Source organism: Cynoglossus semilaevis, chromosome 7 (assembly GCF_000523025.1).
Source record: "Cynoglossus semilaevis isolate Cse_v1.0 chromosome 7, Cse_v1.0, whole genome shotgun sequence".
Taxonomy (NCBI): domain Eukaryota; kingdom Metazoa; phylum Chordata; class Actinopteri; order Pleuronectiformes; family Cynoglossidae; genus Cynoglossus; species Cynoglossus semilaevis.
Genome location: NC_024313.1, coordinates 9,156,588 through 9,180,256, shown reverse-complemented (window position 1 = coordinate 9,180,256; position 23,669 = coordinate 9,156,588). Strand labels below are relative to the sequence as shown.

The 23,669-nt window shown below is 39.2% G+C and overlaps 2 protein-coding genes across 5 annotated transcripts in view; one reads left to right on the top strand and one right to left on the bottom strand.

The window, feature by feature from the left end:
* Nucleotides 1-73: 73 nt before the first annotated feature.
* On the bottom strand, nucleotides 74-18,720 carry hbs1l (HBS1-like translational GTPase). Of its 3 annotated transcripts, XR_003050019.1 has the most exons (20): nucleotides 18,308-18,710; nucleotides 18,016-18,179; nucleotides 17,334-17,399; nucleotides 16,880-17,017; nucleotides 16,506-16,754; nucleotides 7,896-8,004; nucleotides 6,805-7,046; nucleotides 6,144-6,309; nucleotides 5,698-5,815; nucleotides 4,158-4,304; nucleotides 3,508-3,582; nucleotides 3,322-3,439; nucleotides 2,731-2,799; nucleotides 2,532-2,636; nucleotides 2,225-2,315; nucleotides 1,905-2,013; nucleotides 1,715-1,815; nucleotides 1,459-1,603; nucleotides 645-1,382; nucleotides 74-501 (listed from the first exon to the last, which is right to left on the bottom strand). XR_003050019.1 is itself a non-coding variant. In XM_008313279.2 (19 exons), exons 1-19 carry the CDS (start codon nucleotides 18,562-18,564, stop codon nucleotides 1,374-1,376), a joined length of 2,478 nt encoding a protein of 825 aa, XP_008311501.1. In that variant the 5' UTR covers nucleotides 18,565-18,710; the 3' UTR covers nucleotides 644-1,373. The 3 variants fall into 3 exon arrangements, 2 of the variants coding, with proteins under 2 accessions (XP_008311501.1, XP_016889214.1); XM_008313279.2 differs by lacking the exon at nucleotides 74-501 and having other exon boundaries at nucleotides 644-1,382; XM_017033725.2 differs by lacking the exons at nucleotides 74-501; nucleotides 645-1,382; nucleotides 1,459-1,603; ... (10 more) ...; nucleotides 6,805-7,046; nucleotides 7,896-8,004 and adding an exon at nucleotides 10,932-16,008 and having other exon boundaries at nucleotides 18,308-18,720.
* Nucleotides 18,721-23,187: 4,467 nt separating this feature from the next.
* The window catches only part of myb (v-myb avian myeloblastosis viral oncogene homolog), a 7,821-nt gene continuing 7,339 nt past the window's right edge, over nucleotides 23,188-23,669 (top strand). For both annotated transcript variants that reach the window (XM_017033409.2, XM_008313275.3), the window contains exon 1: nucleotides 23,188-23,343. In XM_017033409.2, coding sequence (XP_016888898.1) covers nucleotides 23,321-23,343 — 23 coding nt within the window. In that variant the 5' untranslated portion in view covers nucleotides 23,188-23,320. The remainder of the gene's footprint in view (nucleotides 23,344-23,669) is intronic.

Genomic DNA, 23,669 nt, shown 5'->3' with positions numbered 1-23,669 from the left:
TTAGAAATGCAAGCGATTATTCCAATAACAAGATTAATCACATTAGATTTTAACACCATCTATAGGCCAGAAAGGGAAACATTGTACATTTATTTATGGGAATTCAAAATCATGTTTAGATTTTAGTGGCAATAGCAGTTAACAAATCTGCCTTACACACAGATAGCCCAGGACTCGAGCAAATAGAGGAACTACATACTTAATGGCGCCTCCTGTGGCAGTCTGTGTTGGTTGCAAAGACTCACACTGAATTTCCCCACTGAGACAAGTAAGGGGCCAATTTTTGAATCAATGTGCTGTAAGAGATCATAAGGTGTGCCTGGGAAAGTTATTCAACCCCACTTATAAGGTAAGGCATGGTATATTGGCTGATATAGTCGCTTGAGCGTATGAAAAATAAATGATCTTCGTTTACCGGTACTGCCGTGATTTTACGATGGTCATACCTGTTGTTCTTGGACAGCCATATGTTCTTAGAGGAGTCTTAACCAAACTTTAAACCTGTCAACAATCACCAAGGATAAACCTTAATTCTTAACAAATCAAAACCGAGATCATTGAAGTCAAGTTGATTTTTTTTTTCATGTTAGCATCACACTTGTTAGCATAATCAGAACCAAAAACAAAAACACAGCTCATTTCACCTTCCAGCTCAGTTCAGCAGATTTGTTTGCAATTACATGTCCTTCCAAAAGCACTGTGCAGTTTTCCTGAAGGTTTAATTAAAACAGAAGCATTCCAAGTAATTATATTTTACCAACACATGTAAAGAAAAATATGTCTTTAATATTTTCAGGTCACGGTGGAAATTTAATTTTCCGTTTATTGTTCTTAAACTACTCTATCATTGTTAGAGTAAACATTTGTCCTCTATGCTTCAAACCTTTATCATAACATTACATCATTTTTTGCTATTCTGTCTAATTTTAATTGTCCATCTACCAGGTTTTTAAGACATTTCCATAGAGACAGAGAGAACACTCCACCCTGCAGCAGAACTGTGCAATTGAAGCTAGCAGTTGCAGCACTTTTTGTTTTGTTTTTTTCCATTATTGATATTTCAGTCGAAATTCATGAGGAGCCCAGGTTCCTACTGGGAGGAGAAAGCAAAAATGAGCAGGAACATAGTAGCAGGTGAGGGAACCCTTTGGCAGAGAAAGAAGAAGAGAGAAAGAAACAGAAGCATTTGTGGTTGTTTGTTGGCTAAGCATCACTGTGTCCACATGGGCAGAGCTTCAGGTCAGGCAGCTGCCATGCTGGATGGATCAACACGATGCTTCCTAACCCATGACATGACTTTGGGAAATTCTTTTCCTCTTGCTACATGTCGTCTCCAGGGTCAGGATGTAGCAGCGTTGAGGACTGAGGGGTCTTCATTTGATCTGCAGTAAGGAAAGGCGTAATGTCATGACAGAGAAAAAAAGCAGATTGTTTGTCCCCATTATAAGTGAATTTCACCTCAGTGACAACTCCTGCAGCAATGGTGGAGCCCACATATCGCAGCATGAAGCGGCCCAATTCCTTGTAGTCCTTATACAGCTCTAATGACACCGGTCTCTGTGTCTGGATCTCCACAATGGCGTTCATGCCTTTAGTTAAACACCTTAAAAAAAGTGAATTTTAAAAAATCTTTTGTCAGAAGCAAAAAAAAAACAGCTTTCACTTTATATCACAAACATTTTTTAAACCTTCTCTCCAACTTCCCAACACTCACTTTGGTTTCTTTTTAAGGACTTCACCGCTGCTTTTATGGAGCACGCTAACTAGTTTCCTAATGGTGGCTGGTTCACTGACCGTCTGGTAATGCAACAACACCTATGAACAAGGAGACAGCGTACCAGCACAACACAAACGTGTGATTAAACACATAACAAGTGAGTAAGAAAATGAAAAACTTCACTTACAGGGAAGCCCTGAGTGATGGGGACCTCAATATTGAAGAGGAGGATTCTGGCCTTGAATCGAGTACAGACTTTAATCGGCTCTTTGGGATCACAGAACACGCAGCCCACACTAGAACAGAAACAAGCAAGACTTGATTCTAGGATCAAGAATAAAGGCTAATGGCTGAAGGTTCATTTAACAACCTCAGAGAATCTGGACTGAACATGGACAAAGCTAATAATAAAAAAAAATTAAAAAACCAACACCATCTAAACTGATTAAAAACAGTGCAACATCGTGCTGCTTTGGGATGATACGAGGTCAACTGTCACTCATTTACTTGATCTTGATGATATCCATGCCTGTGACCGTCAGGCTCACGTGGTCTCCTGCTGCAGCCCAGTCTAGGGGCTCATCATGTAGTGTAATTCCTGCAGGGCAAAGCGTAAGGACTAACGTCACCACAGGGTGGCAGTGTTTACTCGTCATTATTAGAAACGTCTAAGGATTTAAATACATCAGCATCATAATCTTTAGGTAACCATCAAAGCAAAGCAATTCAAATCATAACTTCTTTCATCTGCATCAACTGAGCAAATGGCTGCAATCGTTAGTATAGAAATCAAAACTAAAGACATGGTCAAAACCTTTGACATTGCAGGTTTCATTGGGAGGCATGGCCAGAATTCTGTCTCCGGTCTGAATGTATCCAGCTTCAATCTTGCCTGTAACACAAAAGCCCGATCCCTGGTCTGAAAGAGAAACCACAGCACAATCAGACATTATGTAACTTTACAAAAATTAAAGTGAACAATGTTTTTATACTGTGTATATCAGTGACTCTACCTTTGAACACGTCTGAGACACACAGTCTGAACGGTTTGTCTATGGACCTCTGAGGCGCTTTGAAGGCATCTTTGACACACAAGGAAAAAAAACATTTTTAAGAAAGCGGAAAACAAATGGACCATTTTCTGAGAAACTTGGTAACCACAATGATCAATCATTTAAATAGTACGTCATTCGTTTCGCAATGATCGTCACGGGTCACAGTAAAGACAACTAAGATTTTGAGTCAATTCCTACAGGTCATTGGGTGAGAGTGGGGAACAGACTGGAGCGCTCGCCCGTCCATCACAGGACGACACAGACAGACAATAAGTCATTCACACTCACAGTCAAACCTGTAATCAATATCGAGTGAACACTAAACTTCATTCTGCATGTTGACCCAAAGTGAAAACACACACATAGAAAAACATTTGAAAAATAAGGCTTGGAATCCAACCAGCAACTGGTGACCATCTAGCTGTTAGGCTAACACGCTAACTACTTCTTCCTCTAATGCCCTCATTTGGACTATCTTTAACAAACTGAAAAAACTTTAAAAACTTTAACTTTAACAAACATGAAGCTCCTTCGTCGTCTGTTTGTTACCGATTTGTTCCAACAGGCTGGGACCAGAAAACCAGGAGGTGAGCTCTGAAACTGAACTCCTAGTGGTCAGGTTCTCTCCTGAAAGGCCACTGGTTGGGATGTAGAAAACATCAGACTCCTGCAAAAACAGGTTGACGTTATTTGGTGAGTTCCAGTTATTACAGTTCATAAGGTTTTATGGGTTACCTTAAATCCTGCCTGCTTGAGAAAATGACCCAGTTTGGTCGTGATTTCTTGAAATCGATCTTGTTGCCAGTTTACCTGATGCACGAGAAGATGGGAGGAAAAAATGGAAATGGAAATGTGTCAGCAACAAGAAAGGGTATGTCACAGTCTGCACTTTCTCACAAAGGCACTTTTTCTATGAACAGAAACAAAATGTTCAGTAATACAGTGAGAAATACTTTATTCTTCATTAGTTAACAATAACATTCACCTATTGGCTGATCTACAATCGCCACAAACAGCATGGAGGGAAGATCAGAAGAAACAAGGATTAAATGGCAGAAAATGTCTTCAGTGTGGGATTGCTTGGAAATTAATATATATGTACATATGTATATGTGTGTATATGTGTGTGTGTTATTGTTATTATTTCCATATAGATATCTTTATATTTAACTAGCAGTTTTTCATTTCCTGTGGCTTTGGAACAAAGGATGAGTTGGTGTTGCTGTTGTTATCGTATTCAATGGAAAAAAATAATTCACAGATTACTCAATAACCAACAAGAATACATATAGGAGTAGTATTAATTTTTTTTTTTTTTTCAAAAAAGCCTCAAACTCCGACTGTTAACTCTACACTGCATATCATTAAAATGTAACAGCTCTGACCTGGTCCATCTTGTTGACGGCGACAGCGAGCTGAGTGACGCCCAGCGATCGCACCAGGAGAGCATGCTCTCTGGTTTGACCGCCTGCCTCGAAGCCCGCCTCGAACTCTCCCCTGCTGGCATCCACCACCAGCACTGCAACATCCGCCTGGACACAGGGTGAAGGTGGGCGCAGACGGGATTATCATTACATCTCATGACAAAAAGCGAGGGCATGGCTGGTTTCAGATTGACTCAAAAATGTGTTTGTTTCAAAACCCTTATTTTTAGCCTTGTCGTCTTGAGTGGGATTTTTTTTTACAATGTTTGTGGAAAATATGTGCATTATTAGCCTTCTTAACTTTACATTTAAATATAAAGCAAATAAACAGATGATGAAAAATAAACAACAAGGCTTATGCCAAAAATGAACAGATAAATAATACTGAAAAATCTATTTAATTTAAATGACACGTGGAGTAAATGTTATAAAATCTCAATGTCAGAAATGCCATGATTTTTAGGAGCCACAAATACATGAAATTAATAATTCATTAATATATTACTTTTCATTTTTCAAAGGTCACAAAAGTTACTTTTTACTTTTCTATATACGGGGGAAAATCCACACAATTACGTGAGATTAAACGGCGGTGCAGACACGTTACACCGTCGTTCTTCTTACACTTTTGACTCATGTGCATGTGCAAGAAATATTCAGCATCCCAATTCACTTCAGACAGAAACCCCTGAGATGGAGCAACATGAAGGGCTTGAAGTCATATGAAAAGTATAGAAATTACATGTGTACCGAAAAAAGACAGACAGGCAGGCAGGCAAACACACCCATCTGACACAAACAATTTGTGACACCAACGCCCAAAACCACAAATCTTATTTCAAACAGTGCCGACAGGTGTGGCAAAGGGGAGGACACGCTGCTGGAGGAGAGGATGTTAATCAGATGGAGGCTCAAAAAGTGGAGGAAGACGGCAACATATATAACACGAAACTAAGACTGCAACTGTACATTATAGGAGCAGTTGACTAATAAGACGACTGGTCTGTTACTGAGTCTAACGCTAGCATGTGATAAAAATAACTGTATTGGTTAGTTTTTTTATCATAAACTTAAGATATACAAATTACTGTCAATGTAAGGCAAATGAATTAAAATTGAATTAAAACGATGAGTGAGCATTCGTTAGTCATTTATTTGATCACACAGTAGGTTTGTAGACGTAAAAATAATTAGTGAATAGAATAAAGAACCACCACCAATACCATTGGTGTGGCCCCTCTGATATTATGATGTTTTTAAAAATAAAAAAGATAAAAAATACTTTCTTCTTAGAGTCGACCGAAACATGTCTTTAGAACATGGAACATTTTATTATTGAATTTTCTGATCATTATGATTTATTTTGATTTAATATTAGTAATTAGCCAGCTAATTACATTTTATCATTTTATTAAGTTGCCATAATTTATTATGATACATTATTAGTAGTAATAAAAATGCCAAATTACAGATCAATATGAGTCAATCTACTCAGAGTTACCTGTGCAGCTCCTGTGATCATGTTGGGGATGAAGTCCCTGTGTCCAGGTGCGTCCATCAGAGTCACCACTTTAGAGTTTGTCTCAAACTTTGTCATCCCCACGTCCATGGTCACCCCCCTGAGACAAAAACACATTCTGAACTCTGTGCCAGTCGAAAATACACATACGAGTTAAGACATAAAAATCAATAATACATGAATGAATTTCATAGAGGATGGACCATGAGGATGGGTTTATTAGGTATGAAGCTCAGAAGTTTCATCTTCTGGTTGAAATGGTTTGCAGCTGTGTTTTTGAATGAAGGAAACATGCAATAATTGTGCTTGCAAAATGACGCCCACTACTGCCCTACCGAAAAACACAAAAAATCCTGGGACAATTAGAGGCTAAGACATTGACTTCTTGCAGTAATAACAATTCCATGTGACGGCGTCCATCATTTCACCTGTCCCTCTCCTCTCCAGTTTCATCCAGGACCCAAGCATAGGCGAAGGAAGCCTTCCCTGCCTTCTTCGACTCCTGCTCATACTTGTGCATGGTGCGTTTGTTGACATTGCCCAGCAGATAAAGCAGGTGGCCCATCAGTGTACTTTTACCTGCATCCACATGACCTAAAGAGGAGGTGATAAAAAAAGTGAGGGTTACCAAAGAGTACAAGACATTAACAAGGAACTGATAGAAAACAAGGTCTGAGCAAGTGGAGCAGAACAGGAAGACTGTAACAGGAATGATAAGACAGGTGGGGGGATATATGGCTAAAGGAAACCACAAACAGGAGAAGCAAAAAGAATTGCCTAAGTAGAGGGAAGCAGACAGAATTTGGAACCAGCACAGAGGGGCAAATGAGGAGGGGGGGAGGGGTGTTATAGCAGAAGGTTTCACAGGCTGTGGGAAGGAAGAATCATCTGCACATCTGAAAGTACCCAGTCACTGTTTCTGGTGTGACTTTGAATGGGAAATGATGATTGTGCATCTAGACTGGTCCAGTTAGTCATACCTAAACAAGTTATAGCGGGGAATTCTGAATTATTTACCAATAAACAAAACATTCCAACCATTTGTACGCAGGTCCACTAACAAAGACAAGTGCAGGTCATCCTTCTTACCAATAACAACTAAATTAACCAGGGGTTTTCCCCCCTGCCTCTTCTCCAGCTCGGCCTTCACATTGATGGTTTGCCGGGATTTTCCAGCAGAGCGGCTTGGAGTGGGAACTGTGGAGGCCTCATCAGCATTGGGCCCTTTAGACGGGGTCTCCGGGCGCTTGGAGGTGACTTCTGTGACCGGTGCAGTTTCTGGACTGCCACCACGGCGAGTTGAGACACTGGTGACGCCGTTCTCCTCTGTGCTGAGGAGAGAAAGTGGACGAGTTTAATCAGACTGCAACACAGCTCTCCTGACCACAGATAACTGCAGCTTTCAAAATCATTATCAGCCCCCGTGTATTCCTCAACAAGATAGGGTTAATCTACACTACACCCACTGCAGTTGGAGTGTTTGTGACACTGATAAACACTTTATACAAACCTATAGTCAAATGACTCCCTTAAATTAAGATATGTTTTTACAGAAGCCATGAACTTATTTCAGCATGCATCACCATTAAAAGGCCTAAAACACTTCATAAGACAGTTAAAGACCTGAAGGGTTTTTTTTAAACAACTATAAACCAAACCACTCGCTAAAAACTTTGCAACAAGGAGTGATGGAGTCAGGAGAAAGTTTTAAAAAAAAATAATAATAATACGTAAAAATATATACAGTGTGCTATCTATAGAGAGAGAATAGAGTATAGAGTCACACAGAGGATGCTTAAATCTGATTGACTTAAAATTGATTGAGGTTTTAAAGGCCTCCATTTGACAAACAGAAAAAAACACAGGGCAAAGATCAATCTCTGGATCCCAGAGATGCATACTGTCCTTCAGGTCATTCATCAACTGCCAAAGTCTTATCAGTAAAGATCTAAATGGAAGCTCATCAGTGTCACCAGCCCAGGTTTGTAGAACTTGACAGCAATTAACAGTATTTCTTCTTGAAGAGGAATTATTGGAACGTATTTTCTTAGTACCAGCAGTACCACTTTGGACACACTTTCTCTGCATACTGCCGATGAAGCTTCATTGCTTTTTTTTTTATCTCAGTTTAGAAAAGAAAAAACAAAGCCAGGATGTTCAGTGCAGTTGTGTTGTGATACCTTGGAACATCAAAGCCCAGAGTCTGCTTCTTGCCTGACACAGTCATGCGAGCCACTTTGGGAACCACCTCAGAGTCCACTTTGCTTGGAGTCTCATCTCTGCTTTTAGCTGAAGACAAAAGGAACCAAACGCACATTTATTTACACCGATGTTCATGAAAAGCAAAGCAGATGGATATTGAAATGTGTTGATGGCACTGATTAACCTGGCACCCTCTTGTGCCACTAAACAACACATACAATATTAATTGCAGATCATAACAGTTTAGACTAAAGTAGTGAATTAAGACCCGATACTAGGAAATGTGATGTTCAACAAACTGTACCGCCCCTGTGAAAATACAACAGATTCCACTGCCTTTGTATATGGGCCACAAGGCTTCCTGAAAACTAGAGTGAGTTTATGGCCTAAAGGCACGTTCCTCCTTACAGTTACAACTTACTGGCAGCTAGAATTTAAGTCCAATAGGTTTTTTTGCAAATGATCCAATCAGTTTCACTCTCATACACTACAGCAGTACGACTTGCTGAGGTCACTGCTTTGTCATCCCAGTCCCAGGTAGCCACCCATACCAGTCATTTCAACCCACTACTGATTCATTTAGACTGGGCTGCACAGCCAGCACTTCTGCAAAATGTGCGCATCTGTGTGTATCATCCTGGTTCACAATGGGTTAATGTGAGAGGTGGCAGTTATCTGCAGTCTCCACATAAACAGAGAAAGGTGACACAGCATTTTACAAAATGAATGTTTTTGGTGGAGCCAGTTTGCGCGAGCGCACACACACATGTGCATGCACAATATGCAAAAATCCTAATCAAAAACACTTAATATTAAGTTTAAATGTGTGACATTTCTAGTTTCATTTGTCTCTTTTTGTTTTTACTTTTCATTGTCATTTCGTATATTCAGTTTCAGATTATGTCAGATAAATAATCTACCTATGAATAGACCCAGATTTTTTAATATGCACTTGGGTTTTGCAGTAGAATTGTGCACTGTATTCATCATTAAAAAAAATACCCAGGGGAAAAATGTGAATAAAGTCGGTGTCATTCAGCAGAATTATTGATGGACTTTCTCTAACCAAGTGTTCTCCAAATGACTGGCTGTGCAGCTCAGAAAAAGTCCCTGTCAATCTGAAACACTGAAACCTGAACGCAGCACATCGCTGCTCACTCTCGAAACCCTTTAATCTTCATTTTCAAAAAAAAGTATGTTTATTTTTGTTCAAACTGCCGCGTGGAAATGGTTCTAGTGAAAGGAGGGAGCTTAGAACAACTGAGAGACTTAAATAAGAACTGATTTTTACCCTGGGCATGATAACCCTACAATAGATGGTCTGACAAGCAGAGGCAGTTAGGAACAGTTGGAGCTTAAATCTGCCTCATTGTGCTGTTATCTGATGGTGTTTTGACCTGCAGTGGGCAACAACTGCGATGGCAAAGAACATTAACACTGGTTGTTCCTATAGAGATGGGAGATTTTCTTCGCCTTGGGACTCAGGTGCACAGGGTTTTCTTTTCACCATCAGTGTGAGAAAAAAAAAAACAAACATAAATTTTCTACAAAATAAAAATGTCATTTGACTATAGAGAAATAATTGGCACCTGCTTATTGTTAATAGCTCAGGGTTTAAACAAGTAAACATTATCTCCCAAACTCGGTCACCCAGTTTCCAGTGTTCAACAACAACCATTTTTAAGTAACGAGAATGTCAAAACACTGTAATACCTGAGCAAACAACCGACTTGGAAGAAAACTTTTTGAGCTAGCCTGGAGGCAGAAGGGGGGCGGGGGGGAGTGTGGGAAGAACTATACGGAATCAAGTTCTAAGGCTCTGAGCAGGATCCTTTTACTCTATTTAAATTGGCAGGTAAACACTTGGCATCTTTCCATCCAGGATTTCTCCAGCACAGGGGACCCTTCTACAGCACCTGAAAGTAAATGAGTCATTTGTACACTTTGGCCTGAGGGCCCAACTGAGCTCTGTTAGGTGTCCGCCCAGGATATGCAAATATAAGAACCATCATCACCACCTCCCATCCTTACCATCCCCCAAATACAAACAAATGTCTGTCAGTGTCTTTGTGCCTTGTTTAAAACACATACATTTTCCCCCAAAAGTTTTTTCTTAAGCCAGAGTTCAAGACATTAATAGAATGACAAGTCAAAATAAATAGATTTAGTGTTAAGCAATCCCTCACCGCAGAGTCTTTTAAAATGTGTAATAAAGTCGGACAAATTGCAAAAGATAAATTCAGGTTTAAGTCGCCAGAAAACAGCTGGAATCTCAATCATAATCAGAAAAAGAAATAAGACATGAATGAAAGCAACAAAGGAAATGAGTGGGAAAAGCTCTTTGTGGGACCCACCTGACCACTTTCAGGTTGAATCATACACAGACACAGTATTGTTGGTACCATCAGTCAACATTCTGCAGAGTTCATCTAATCAGCCCCTGACAAGAGCCTATTCAGCGGCAGACGATCACTTTGAGTCACACTACCAGAGAACTCTCACCTACTATGGTGTCAATACAAACCAATCATTCAAAACATAGCTGTTGCCAAAAATGTGGGTCTTTTAAAAAAGAGCCCAGGTAAGAATGACAAAGACGAGACCTACTTTCACTAACAGACATCATTTTAAAAATGCTTCAGTGCTAAAATGAATGAAACGCTTTTGCCACTCAGTAAAAAAAGTAGTTGTCGCTAGTCTCCTTGATTGAGTGTTTTCCCCTGGGACTACATTTTCATCCGTAGTCCAAAGTCCTCTCAGACAGGGACAGGGAACTGTGGAACCAATCAATCTTAATTTAATATTACTGCAATATTACTGTACTACGGACTATTTCTGGAAAACTTCGGCCACCGAGCACAATACACAAGTATACAAAGATATTGCTGATTAGAGACTGGACCGTGCAAAGAAACCCTACAACATTTACATGCAGAGACCTCAGTGAGTTCTGTGGTTACATGGGTCCCCAGAGACAATCAAAGTATGGCACAAGAAACCATGATTCATGATTCTTTTTCTTCGAATTATTGGTGTCAAGAAATACTCGGAACAACTACCTGGCTTTGAGTTAGGGTAGGTGAGCTTCCCAACCTGCCGACAGGTCAGAACTGTCAACTACTGAAGAGGGGAATAAGATAAAGCCGACCACAGGCTGTTGGACAACTCAAGATTTTCATATCAGAAAAAAAGAACTTCATTTACACCTAAAACAATTAGCATCCTATAAATTAAGTTTATACATTTTAAGTAAGTGTCACAACATAGTGGTAGCCAGGTTTAACGTGTTACATCAACTTATCAAAAACAATGGGGAAAAGTGTATTAATAGAATAATTAATAGCATTAATAGAAAATGTTATAAATCATCATCAGTCATAAGTTTTAACTTATTCGCTCATAACCCACTCAGTTATGATTGATAACCCAATACTCATGCCAATACCACATGGTCACGACCCAACTATATGGTGTAGTCACAAAAAAACCCTAATGGTAGGAGGGTCTTGCTCTTTTCTGGGTCAGACATACGGCCTTCCTTTGTGTCTGGCGGTGCAAACTCTACCTACGTATACACATGGGTTTCCTTAGTGTTCTTCTACAGTCCAAAGACACGTTCAGCAGACTTAAAGTCTTTGGAAATACTGATCAAACATTTGCTTCTCTTCCTCTCAGACTATTTTCCAATAATCATTCTGTACAGACAGGAAGCATAGCCCATTATACAGCCCATATGTCCGTAAACACATGCATTCTTCTGCTGTGAGCACCATGGTATTTTCCGGAGTTTGCACAGCTTCAAAACAACAGTCTGCAACAAGTAAGCGCTGCAAGTTGTGTGAAGACACCAACATGATTTGATCTGTCTGCCTCTGACAAAGCTGCGAAAGTTGAGAAAGATGATCAGATTTTCCTACGTAGGTGGTGTATGAGACACAAGAGAGTAAGGCGATCAGGCTTCGTCATGTGCTTGGGGTGACATTTTCTCCATAAGTACAGCTTCCTGCCCAAACCCACACACACAGGTTTGCCTTAAGATTGAGAAAAAGGACAGAATTGATGATGGACAAAACAGTCTGTTACTATAACTATGACTGTGCATTAAAACAGCCTGGACTGGATCTTCGTTTACAGCAGGAGACCTGAGCAGCAGAGCTTCGAAATATCATAATTCTGCAAAGACTACACAGAAAAAACCTGTTTGACTTCTAATGTTTGACTTGCAATTATCCCTACTGCCAACCCTTTACTATCAATCATTCCCCCTGGGATCCATGGTTTGTTTGACACCCTCAGGGTCAACTTCACTCACTTTCATGTGTTCACAAAGCTTAAATCAAGCTGAAAATTCAACATTAAACAAAGTAATGAGGGAATAATAATTCTACCAATACCTATAAAATAGCAGTTTGACATTTTCCCCTTTTTTCCCCTTCATTTGCTCAAATCTTGGAACAATCATTGGACAATATACAACATGGTCTCTACAGTTGATGCTTCAAGGTTGGAGATCTTATCTGCTGTGCCCTAAAGCAGATTTGTTAAACCTCCAGGTAATTTTAAGTCTTTTGAGAGTCTTCATTCAAACCAATACTGATGAGTCAGAGTACGGATGTGAAACACTTCCAGAAACACTGTTCCTGCTTAAAAAAAGTGCAAACAATGCACCAGATATTTATACAGAGGAGGCATTTTGCCTTTAAGAGGGCTGTTTCTTAAAGTCCTGCATTGACTTTTCATTGTAGGCAGCTATTCAAATCATAACTTGTGTCCTTAGTTAACTGAAAAGATAGCAAAATGAATCTACACAGTTATTAGTTTGTACCAAGTTAAAAAGTGTCACTGTTAAGAATGAGTGTTATAATGATAGTTGAAAAATGACTGATGATGACTAAAGTCTCCTTTTATGAGTCTATATAAATATGCACAGAACTGTAGCCCACTGACAATGCATAACCAAAGACCTGCCTGAGAAAGCAGACCACTCCACTGCTCCACTGCTGAGCCCCCACTCTTACATGAGAACTCAGAGCTGTGAGTAAAACATTGCACACTTTTTAGTAGGGCTGTCACGTTTTTGACCTTTACAGCTTGTGATTGATGTAAGATATTGACACACATGCAGAAAAGCATTAATTAATTAATTATTAACGTCCCGGACATCTTTTTTCCATTCTAATAATTTCTGTGAAGCAGTTAAGACAAATATATGAAATAAAAAGAAAAACCCTGGGTGAATTCTTTCATCTTACAAAAAAACTTGAAATTGAAGTGTGTCAGAAGGGTGTAATTGGGTTAATACTGATAACTTACTAGATAGCTGTAAGCTAACTAGTCGACACACATGCACATCAACATTCAAGCAATGCAGATACATGCACACTCAAGAGTGTGTGCACACTCAAGAGTGGCTGGAACCTCAAGGTTCCAGCCAAACTGGATGCATCTCCTTTTAGATCACATTATTAATAAGGTAATAATAATAAATTTTATATGTTAGATTTCGATTTGTGCAAATCAATGCCATGTGAGTTTTGCAGATGCTGAAAGCATTTTTTTTGCTTTTACTTGTTAAAAGAAAGGCTACTTCTAAAAAAATTAAAGTAAAATACAATGTCCATCTTTTGGCATTAACTATCCAGAAATGTGTTTAACTTGGATCCACTGAGATGAACACTGATGCAGCTGTCAATCTCAGTTTTTGTGTCTATTTCTGACATCATTGATATTTGCATAATTTATTTCCAGTAGAAAAAAAAAGGAAACAGATGTACCCAGTGTGAGTATAAAACCCCTCTGTTCAATATAGTGTAAAAGGTTAAAAGTAAAACACAGCTCTGATGGGTTGGTTTCATTAAGATTAGTTAGTCAATTACAGAACATTTAAGAGTTACTTTGTCTGCACTTGTGTACATGCTTGTGTTTTTCATCACTGTCTCATGGGAAAATCTCCAGGTGTCCTCTAGACCAATAAGTCAACCCCATGATCTCACACACAACCATAAACCAGCACAATGGTTAACTGATCCATATTCCAATAGCTGCATCGCACCTGCAGACAAAACATAACCCCTTTCTCTCTTGAGGGTTCATGCAGCTCAGTGCCAGAAAAGAAAAAAAAAGACCTTGCTATCATTTCTTAAGCTTTATTCATTTTACCAATAAAAAAATGTAAAACCATTTGTCAAAACATACAAAAAGCATGACCAAAAACAAAATGTTTGGCTACGGTAAATAAAAATAAACAAGTCCTAAAAGTTGTTAAAACATTTTAGTATTAGCTGCATTCAACGTCAAGTTGCCTGTGTGGTTTTGAAAAGAATTCCTGTATTTATAGATTGAAATATTGTTTATGAACTTTTTTTTGTAATCTGTATATAAAGTCCTTCAGACTGTTTGTAAAACCCCAAATTAAAAAGAAGTGACGGCCCTGAGTGATGCATCACTGAATGTGTTTCTTTTGAAGTGCAGCTTCCATGCCAAGGGGCATGAAGCATCAACACTGGTGGCAATGTTGCTCCATCAAGTGCTTTTTATTTCTTTTCGTCTACCTGGTAAAAGCTTTTCGTTGATTAGCACGGACAACGTCATCTGGTGACGGTGTGTCAAAGCAGAACGGTACAATTGGTGAACGCGTGGCGGTCTGCTCTCTGGGCTTGCCCTCTGATTTACAGAGGAAAGCCTGGTAACCAATTCCAGCCTTCTGCGCTCTTAATATTCTTTTTAAAACAACTCTCGTCCTCTTGTGCGGCCTCCGGATCTGAGTAGACAAAGTAATCGCAAATAACGAAGGTGTCGCAAAAACAGAAGTATCGAAGCCCAAGGGAACTGGAGATGAGGACATGGGTGAAAGGAGGTCTGTATCAGATGGACAAGGTCCTGTTCCGTGGGCCTGGGCTATAAGTGCACTCAGATCAATAGTATGGAGTGGCTTATTTGGCCTGGTGATTTGTTCATATGGTTTGTGGTCACATTTGCGCTTCATGCTATCTTCTGAAGTACTATCTGCCAACACATCTGCCTTCTCTGTTTTTGCTGGTGACAAGAGTGAGGTAAGGGAGAACTGTGACCCACATGAAGTGGTTGAATTTTTTTCTTTAGGTTGAAAAGTCAGGTTTGACAAAGAGAGCAGCTCAGAGAGGTCGGGTGGTTGCTTCAGTGCTTTTGCAGAAGATCCAGTGCTAATAGGTTTGAAGGAAGCTAATGAGCTCATTTGATGCTGCCGTGTCATTTGTGAGGGTGGGACAGTCCCACCCAGAAATTCAATTGAAGAATTTGTTGGTTTAGCAAAGCTCTGTGTGTCTGCAGGGAGTCCCGTGCCTTGTGATCGAGACTCTGTGTGTGATTTATTTTTTTGATGCAGTGACGCAAGCTCAGACAGTGGGGGAGTCTGTGCTGGTTCAACCCCTCCTGAACATCTCAAAGGTGCTATTTCGTTTTGCAAAGTTGGAAATAAGTCACTGTTTCCAGGGATGTGGTTTGAGTGCTCCTGGATTAAATCAGCCAACGATGGACTCCCCTTGGGATCAGCTGTTGCAGGCTTGTCTGTCCTACATCCCTGTGAGATCTGATTGCTCTGGAGGACAGAACTGAGACTCCCAAATACAGTGGGAATGGCGAGAGACGCACTCCTGGTCGTCACTTTAGAATTGTTTAGTGAAAGACTACCGAGTGAAGCTGAAAGAAGGCAAGTGGCTGGAGTGGTCGATGCAGTGGTCATGTTCAGAGAAGCCAAAGTTCCCAATGAAAGACCACTTGGGTTGGAAATAGCAGAAGGCGGTGAGTTAGCGCCAATGGTGAGACTCCCAAATGAGGGCACAGATAAACCTTGCCCTGCGTCAACCGCTGCTGTCACCTTACTTTTCTGCTCATGCTCAGACATGAGCTGTGCCAGACTAGTAGTCCCTAAGCTACTTTTCCCAGGGCTGACACTTTGATTTTCAGAACAGCTTAGAACTTTATTTTCTGATAGAAGACCACTCAATTTCAATTCACTTGCTGCCACACGTGGCTGTGTATGTTTGCACTGATCAGATTGGGGCTTATGTGCCATGGATTGGATGTCAGTGTGAAAAGCAGACAAGCAGGCTCCTTACCTTACAAATGCCAATTACAGGTGTCCAAGCATTGTGAGAAGGGGGCCATAAAATTAAAAAAAAAGGAAAAAAGAAACAAAAAAAGGCACTTTGTTAAAACATTTGTTCATGCATGATTTAAATTGTTCATCCAGATGTCAAAACCAACTGAAGGAAGATACATTTATATGAAATACAGCAAATCCGAGCTGTACAACACAGACATTAAGAATTTGTGGTTTCTCTGAAATGTCTTTGGCAATTATCTGGTTTATCATAACACTTAACACCTATAAAGTTGCTCCTAGCAGCAATTATAGTTTATTTTTTTATTTGATCTTTTTTGGTCAGCAGTAAACAACTCGAAAAACCAAATTACATCATTGATTTATAAAACAATGAAGAACATTACATTGTTTGAAGACAACTGGAGACAATATTTTAAAAAGTATTGATCGTGTACCAGTCAAGGATTATTTCAACAAGATGTTTTTTCATCCATACTAAGCGTACCTTTCTCTGCAGCAGACCCTCGTTTGGTTCTCTGTGGCAGCGGCGCTAACCCTGGGGTAACTCTTGGTGCAAAAGCTGCCTCAGTAGTACCTTCTGCAACCGGGGTTGGTTTAGTGTCTTCTGACAGGACTGCATCCAACGCCTTTTGTGGGTCAAAATCATGCTTAATGGCTGCCTTACTCAGAACTGAGTCGGGAACTGCATCTCCCAGGACTGTTCGCATATGATCCAGACAGGAGAACAGCTTGGCTAAAAAGCACAACACAAATATTAGACCGCTTGTGTGATCAGGAAATAAATCATTTATCTGAGAAGATTAAACATGTATTTCAAAGGCACTATAATGAATTGTGTAACCTCAACCTTAAGATTACCTTGATCAAGAGGGTCAAGGTTGTGGCTTGAAGATGGAGACATAAAAGCATCTTCTTCTTCACACTCTCCCTCCTCCTCTTCTAAAGGCTCCTCTTTTGGTGCTTGTCTCTCCTGACGTGAGTAGATGAACTGATTTGCTGATGGAATTAAAATAACAATTAACTGACAAACTACAACTTGTGATGAAATATCAGCCTGTCATAAAGAATGCAGTCATTTTATTAAATAAATTATTAATAATGAATTAAATAAGCAATAAAATATATTAGTGTCAGTGTTCCAAGACAAGTAATGTATGCTTTGAGAGGAAAGGGTAATATAATGAATAGCGTAGTACAACAAAAAAAACTCTCTTATTTGTTTGAGGTTTGTAGGTTTATTAACTAGAACTTTATATTTAATTTGCCATTAGGAGAGTGAGCATTTACATAAATTCAGTGCATTGATACCAACCTGTTGCTGGTGATATACAGTAATCATCATCCACAGACTGTCCGTAGATGTCATCGTCCTCGAAGTCTAGAGATATAAAAACAGTCAATTTATTTTCTCTCATTGGAGAAACGTGTGCAAATGCAGCTGTTGTAAAGAGAGAAATCCCTCTGTGACAGCAGATGTCACTTTGCATTGTCAGCAGATTTACAGAATCCACAACAAACAATACACATGCATCTGAAGGATTTCCTATAATAAAGTTGCTACCACTGCAGTTTGTTGAATTCAGGGGGTTTAATACTTAATAAGAAGGTGGATTATGTATTGGCCTTATCTTGTTCTCTTGTATTAACCACCACAATATATTCCACTCCCAGAGTTAGTGTACAAGCTAACACCAACATATGTAAACAAAAACATCCACCACTGTTTCTTGTAATGTAGTAAATAAAACTTGTATGTAAACATGCAGCATGCAATATCAGTATAAAACCAATACTAATTAATGCAGCTTCGAGAGCAACAATGTCTTGTGCAGTCTGCCAAGTGACACGACAGCGCTGTTATCTCACTAGCCACTTAGCCACAACAGCAAGAGCTGCAGGGACAGAACCAGAGAGCTTAGCGGCTAACGGGCTATAGCTTCTTTGGAGGCCTGGTCGTTTGTTTATAGTGTCTTGGTTAACTAATTTTAGTGTACCTTCATCGTAGTTGTAACCCCGGACATTTCTGTGCCGAGACATGGTGCCTATGTGTCGTCTCTCGGCCCCGTCGACAGTGTTTTGCAGCTCACAAAAAGTGACAACATGTGCCTCACAGCACGGCTGCCATTTCTCCTGCTGATGTTGTGTGCCGATACGGAAGCTGCAATGTGACATTTACTTTTTTTTATTATTATTATTTATTTGCTCTCGGAAAAACAATGAAGTTTATGTCATTTTTGCATAAAAAATGCATCAAAATAAAAAATTATATATATTTTTTAAACTTACCTTATTTCACTCAAAATGATAACTAACTTCCTACGTTTGATTTTTCTCCAGTGTGCCCGAGATATAGTTGATCCATTAAAATTTTTAAAAGAGGTTGGATTCCCAAACATTGCATTACTGTTTTGTTTTGTATATTTACTTCTGGACACCTTCTTTTCCCAAAATCCTTTGTTAGTTTTTTCCTTTCTGACTCCTCTGAATGTTTGTTTTCTTTTTCTTTGCATAAATGTGGATAACCTCATGGTATTTGTATCCATAATGTTGCATTACTGCCTTTGTCGTGATCTATACGTCCCCCCTCGATTATTACTATTCCCACTGCACCCTACAGTGATGTAGGTGTTTCTATCAAGATTGGTTTTTGTATTGCTTTTGGCATATGCTTGTGTTTTTAGGCAGTCATGAAGAAGAAAAAGTTAATCCTTTATAATGTTGTATTTACTGTCTTCTTCCATTTCAAAGGATAAAAGGCTTTAAATGCACTCCTTATGCATACAAGTCAAAACTTGGAAGTGTATATTTGGCCTTTTTACCAATTGCTGTGCAAGAATTCAAAGAAAAAGAAACGTATAGGCAAGATATCCTAGGAGGTGTTTTAGATTTCAGATGCCTGCTTGTTGTAAGACTTGAAATACAAGCTCCAAAAATGCAGCTAGTATACATCACATTATGTAAAATTGTACACAAAAGTTGACGAACATGTTTGTGTTTGTTTGATAAATAAATGCTAACACACAGTATGATGGTTTGTTTTTAACAAACTGGAGTCAAGTGTGTGCTGTAATATGATTTTTAATTCATCCAAGTTATCGTTTTCTAAAATGTGATAATTTGTCAATAACTTGACTTGGAGTTTTGTTGATAAGTCCACCTACAGTCTGTATTTGAAGCCTCTTTGGCGAAATGTCTTGCCTGTTACCATAACTACTGTGGACCAGTAGTAGTTGCTACCAAACAACAATGTTACTGATTGGCATGAGTAATGCAAGTGGCAATGGTGCAAGAAGGTCAAAAAAGATATCCTTGCATGAAAAATATCTTAAAACCTGTAAGCAGTTCTTAAATCATCTTCATAAAGACGACACCTTAAGGTTAGTATCACCGTGTTCACACCCAGTAGGTGACATAATTTTTTTTCTTTCTGTCTTAGCGCAAGAAACTAAAAGCCTTTTCAGCACCAACAGAAATAATATGTGCTTGTGTGTTTGCTCTGTTGTATTAAGAAATGTTCACACAAACACCCTTTTAATGGGTCTAATGGGTACGCATCCAAACAAAAGTGTGGTTTTTAATATCCACAGATCCTCCGAACTCATTAATAGGAATTCATACGCCTATGAAACAGTAGAAGATGAAAATGTCACACAATAATCTGACACCAGTGATGCAAGTGAAGTACACTTGCACATCAGCATGGCAGATCGAAATATGAGGTTTGGTGTGTCTCCCTTAACCTAAAAATAGAACAGAATGGAGAAACACAGCTTGCTTAGGTAATTGTGAAGGTCGTTTCACAACAAAAGGCTCATGTTGCAAGTGGCAGTTTAGCAAAGAGCAACTTTAATTGTCAAATAAACGGATCATTTATATCAGGACGTAACATAAATCATGGAGTTTATTTTCTTTGCCTAGAGTTTGCCTTTTGGTTAGACGTGTGCTTGTGTGTCCGTGAGTGTGTGTGTCTCTAAATGGGTGGAGGTTTCCCCTCTAAAATTCCACTTCCTGTGTTTTGAAGTTTTTGGTGCACATTTACTCACACATGTCAATATAAACAACTGCTCATGTGTACAGCGAAATGTCTATGCACAAAGACAGAGAAATGTTCAGTTTTCAGGGTCACACAGGTGACAGGGAGGGGATTCTTCCTTTGCAACACTCAAAGGTTTCTAGGACATTAAAAAACCAACAAGCACCTGATCCGTGGTAGCAATGGAACATGTTGCCATTCACAACAACTGTAATAGTCTTTGCAACTGTGCTTGCGTGGATCATCTTCACTATAGCCATAAATAGGGCAGCAAACCAGAGTTTATTTTTGGTAGAACACATTTTTTTGTTGTTTGTTTTTGAATGTCATGTTAAATCAGATGTGTTTCATTGCAAGTCAGCTGAGTGTGATTTTTCACGCCTCTGCACAGGATCTGAACACTTATTTCCTTTAAACGTTTCGCATTAACTTGCCGGTCAAATCTGCACCAACAATGTGATTGAACCGCAGCAAACAAAAAAAAAGGGGTTTCAAAGAGAATGAATGCAGTTGTGATTATATGGATTAAGCAGATGGATGGGCAGATTGCAAGAAGAATGATAACATCCGTGGATAGCTTTTTTTTAATAAAAGAGATTGGTTATTTAAAATACCTAAAGTGAAATAACCCCATAAACGTTTAATTAGTTCACCTATTGTATACCACATTCTCAGATGTTGCCTAGAAAGCTTGGCAGATGATGGTTTGCCATTTTTTCAGACATGGTGAAAGCAAAGGATTGTAAATCTTTTAAAAGTAAGATTGTAAATCTGATTAAAAAATGAATGCTGCTGCTGATGTAATTGTAGCAGACAAAGCTTTGGGTGATGAGGATTGTGGTCCATCCCAAAGTTTGGCAGCTTGTATGAGATAATGCTTTACATAATGTGCCTGAAGCACTAGGTGCAATGGGAAGAGGAACTCACCTGAGGGAAAAATGCAAAACTTACACTTTTAGGCACGTCTTCTAATAAGAATAATAAGGAACGAATAATATTCCTTACTTTATTTATATAAGCACATATTTGTCTATAGATATATTTAAAATGAAATAAAAAAAGGTTTGCTTTTTTATGAAGGATTTTGCATGTTGTGTTTCAACAGTTCAAAAATGAATAGACATTTCTTCTACCTGATACATGGAGTATACCACCATATAGCAATGATACATTCATTGGATATGTTATTGTCATCATCTTTCCTCTTGTACATATATTTAAAAGTGCAAGCCGATTTTGCTATTCTACAAACCCAAAGTCAGACTTGGGCTTTCTTCCACTGGATTTGAAAGCCTGGTGGGATATCTTGGACCAAGGGACTGTCATTAAAAACCATGCAAATGAACCAGCCTGTGTACACACAGCTTTACAACAGGGGGTGGCCATCCCATAACCTGCCCTTTACCTGTCCAATCGTGCCCATGCAAATGTCCTCAGCTAGAGTCAATGGGTCTCGGGCTTCCGGTTGAATCCTGTGAAAGAGTATTTGCATACCCATAGTCCCTTCCTTTAATTTGTTTCAGATAACCAAGTTTTTTTTTAAATTCCTGCCCTCAAGGAAAAGATAAATTCAGTGCTGGGGTGGAGGGGGTATAGAGAATTATATTTAGTCCATATATGTTATATATGTATTTTTCTTTTTTTTTGTAAGTTTGACCTATTGCTGGTAATGATGTGCATATATTTCCAAGTGCAATGCCCTTCAGGCAAAAATTTATAGAACAATGCTGGTTTACACAGGCATGTATGGGGCATGGAGACAAAAGTTATTGCAGTTGTGCATTTTGTGTCATTTCATATCTGTTCTCTGTCATTTTACACCTGAAAGATAAGATTTGAACTTTACAAGGTTCTTTAGGTGTTTAAATGGACAGGCTTCTCTTTGACGTCAACTCATTGTGTAAAAAGAATAAAAACAAGTTACAATAATACCTTTTGTATTTCATGTAGGACATGCTAAGTGTTTTTCAATCTTCACTTTCTTTGGGCCTCACTTCACTGATCACTCTGTTGCATCAAATAGTGAGATGTGCAGTTCAAGGCCATGTCTGTCTCCCTTTATAAGGCCACTATTGTGATGACTGCTCTGGGACAATAGGCCAGTCTGGGGCGATGGTAATTACAAGTGACTAAAACAATAAGACTGCATATGGAGGAACTAATACAATAAGAAGACACATTTATACAAATAAAAGTATTATAATGCTTGAATGACTACAGTCTAGGGACAGCCATGGACAACTTGAACCAAAACAAAAAATAATGAATCCTGGCCTACACAGTGGACAGTTATGTAGCAAAAAAAAAAAAAATATATATATATATATATATATATAATCTATTACCATACTTGAATATGTGGAGATTTTGCTAAAATGTTGTCAAATAATTTTTATACTGAGCACTGCCAATGAAAACAAACGGAACTCTGACCCACAAGTGGGGTTCATTGTTTACAGCAATAAACCCACGCAAAATGATGAAGTGCCTCTACATTTCTTTAACTACCGTCTTCCAAACCACCACATGGTCTTTTTTTAACGATAAGGATGGATAAGACAATGACTTGTTGTGCGTTTTATCACTATGTAACATCTGCAGCCACTATCTCCAGCGCCAGCAGGCATAACAGGTAGCAACACTCAAAGGCAGAGAGAGGGAGAGAGTGCGGCACAACTATGCACGTTCAAAAGTATTCTGCAATTGTTCTGATGCACAAATTTGGTTCTCCTTTCTCCTGCTGAGAAATCTCTCACGACATTTGTTGACAAAAGGTTTTTTTAGCGCGGACAGACGGCCAAAAGGCGCCCTTTGCGTGTCTAATCTACACAGTAGTAATGTGGTGCATGTGGTGCATTCAAGACGCCTTCGGCTTTCATAACCATATTCATTTTGCGCGCATTCAGTCTACAACTAAGACCATGAAAACGACACACGGCCAATTTATTTGAATTTTTCACATGCATTTTATCCAATACTTTTGTTTTATATGGATTACTTTGGTGTTTCTAACAAATTATTATCTTATGATAATTATAGTTTTCTTTTCAGTTAAAACTAAAAAGAAGTGCTGTAAATACGGGTGCATTTGAAGTACTCCGCGCATGCGTACTTTAGGGGCTCTTGACCAGGACGAGACCAGGGAAAGGGAGGAGCATCTTCAGAGTCTTCTGTTGTTTAAATTAATGTCAACCTGCACTACGCCGGGACACGCAACTTTGAGCAGATAGTGAAAGTACCTGTGAGCCACTCCACGCTCTTTAAACATGGCTCGGCGGTCGAGAAACAGGTGAGTTTTAAAAGCTTTTTCCCCTAACATTGCTGTTTTTGTGCGTATTGATTAATGTGCGCCTCTTAATCCGTTAGTATTTGGTCATTTGTTTTTTCTCTGGTTATGCAATAAGTGGTAAAGCTCCAGTTTTATTTGCATACTTCTTTTATAATTTTGCTCATATACTTTTTGCAATTTTTGTTTCTTTTACTTTTGCATCTGCCGTTAAAAAGAGGCTGAGTGGTAGCTGTCTGGCTCGCGCGCTCATCGTGACAGGTGGTGGTCGTCATCTGGCATGTGCGTTGCTCGCGCCGCCGCCAGGGCGTCTCCCCCCCCCTCCCCCC

Bases quoted from the DNA above. Each gene is read 5' to 3' on its own strand.
- hbs1l (XM_008313279.2), bottom strand. From the start codon at position 18,564: ATGGATACAAATACCATGAGGTTATCCACATTTATGCAAAGAAAAAGA. The intron at 17,400-18,015 runs GTACACTAAAAT...TTATATCTCTAG, and splicing joins GGGTTACAACTACGATGAAG to ACTTCGAGGACGATGACATC. The intron at 7,047-7,895 runs GTATCACAACAC...TTCTCTCCTCAG, and splicing joins CTGGGCTTTGATGTTCCAAG to CACAGAGGAGAACGGCGTCA.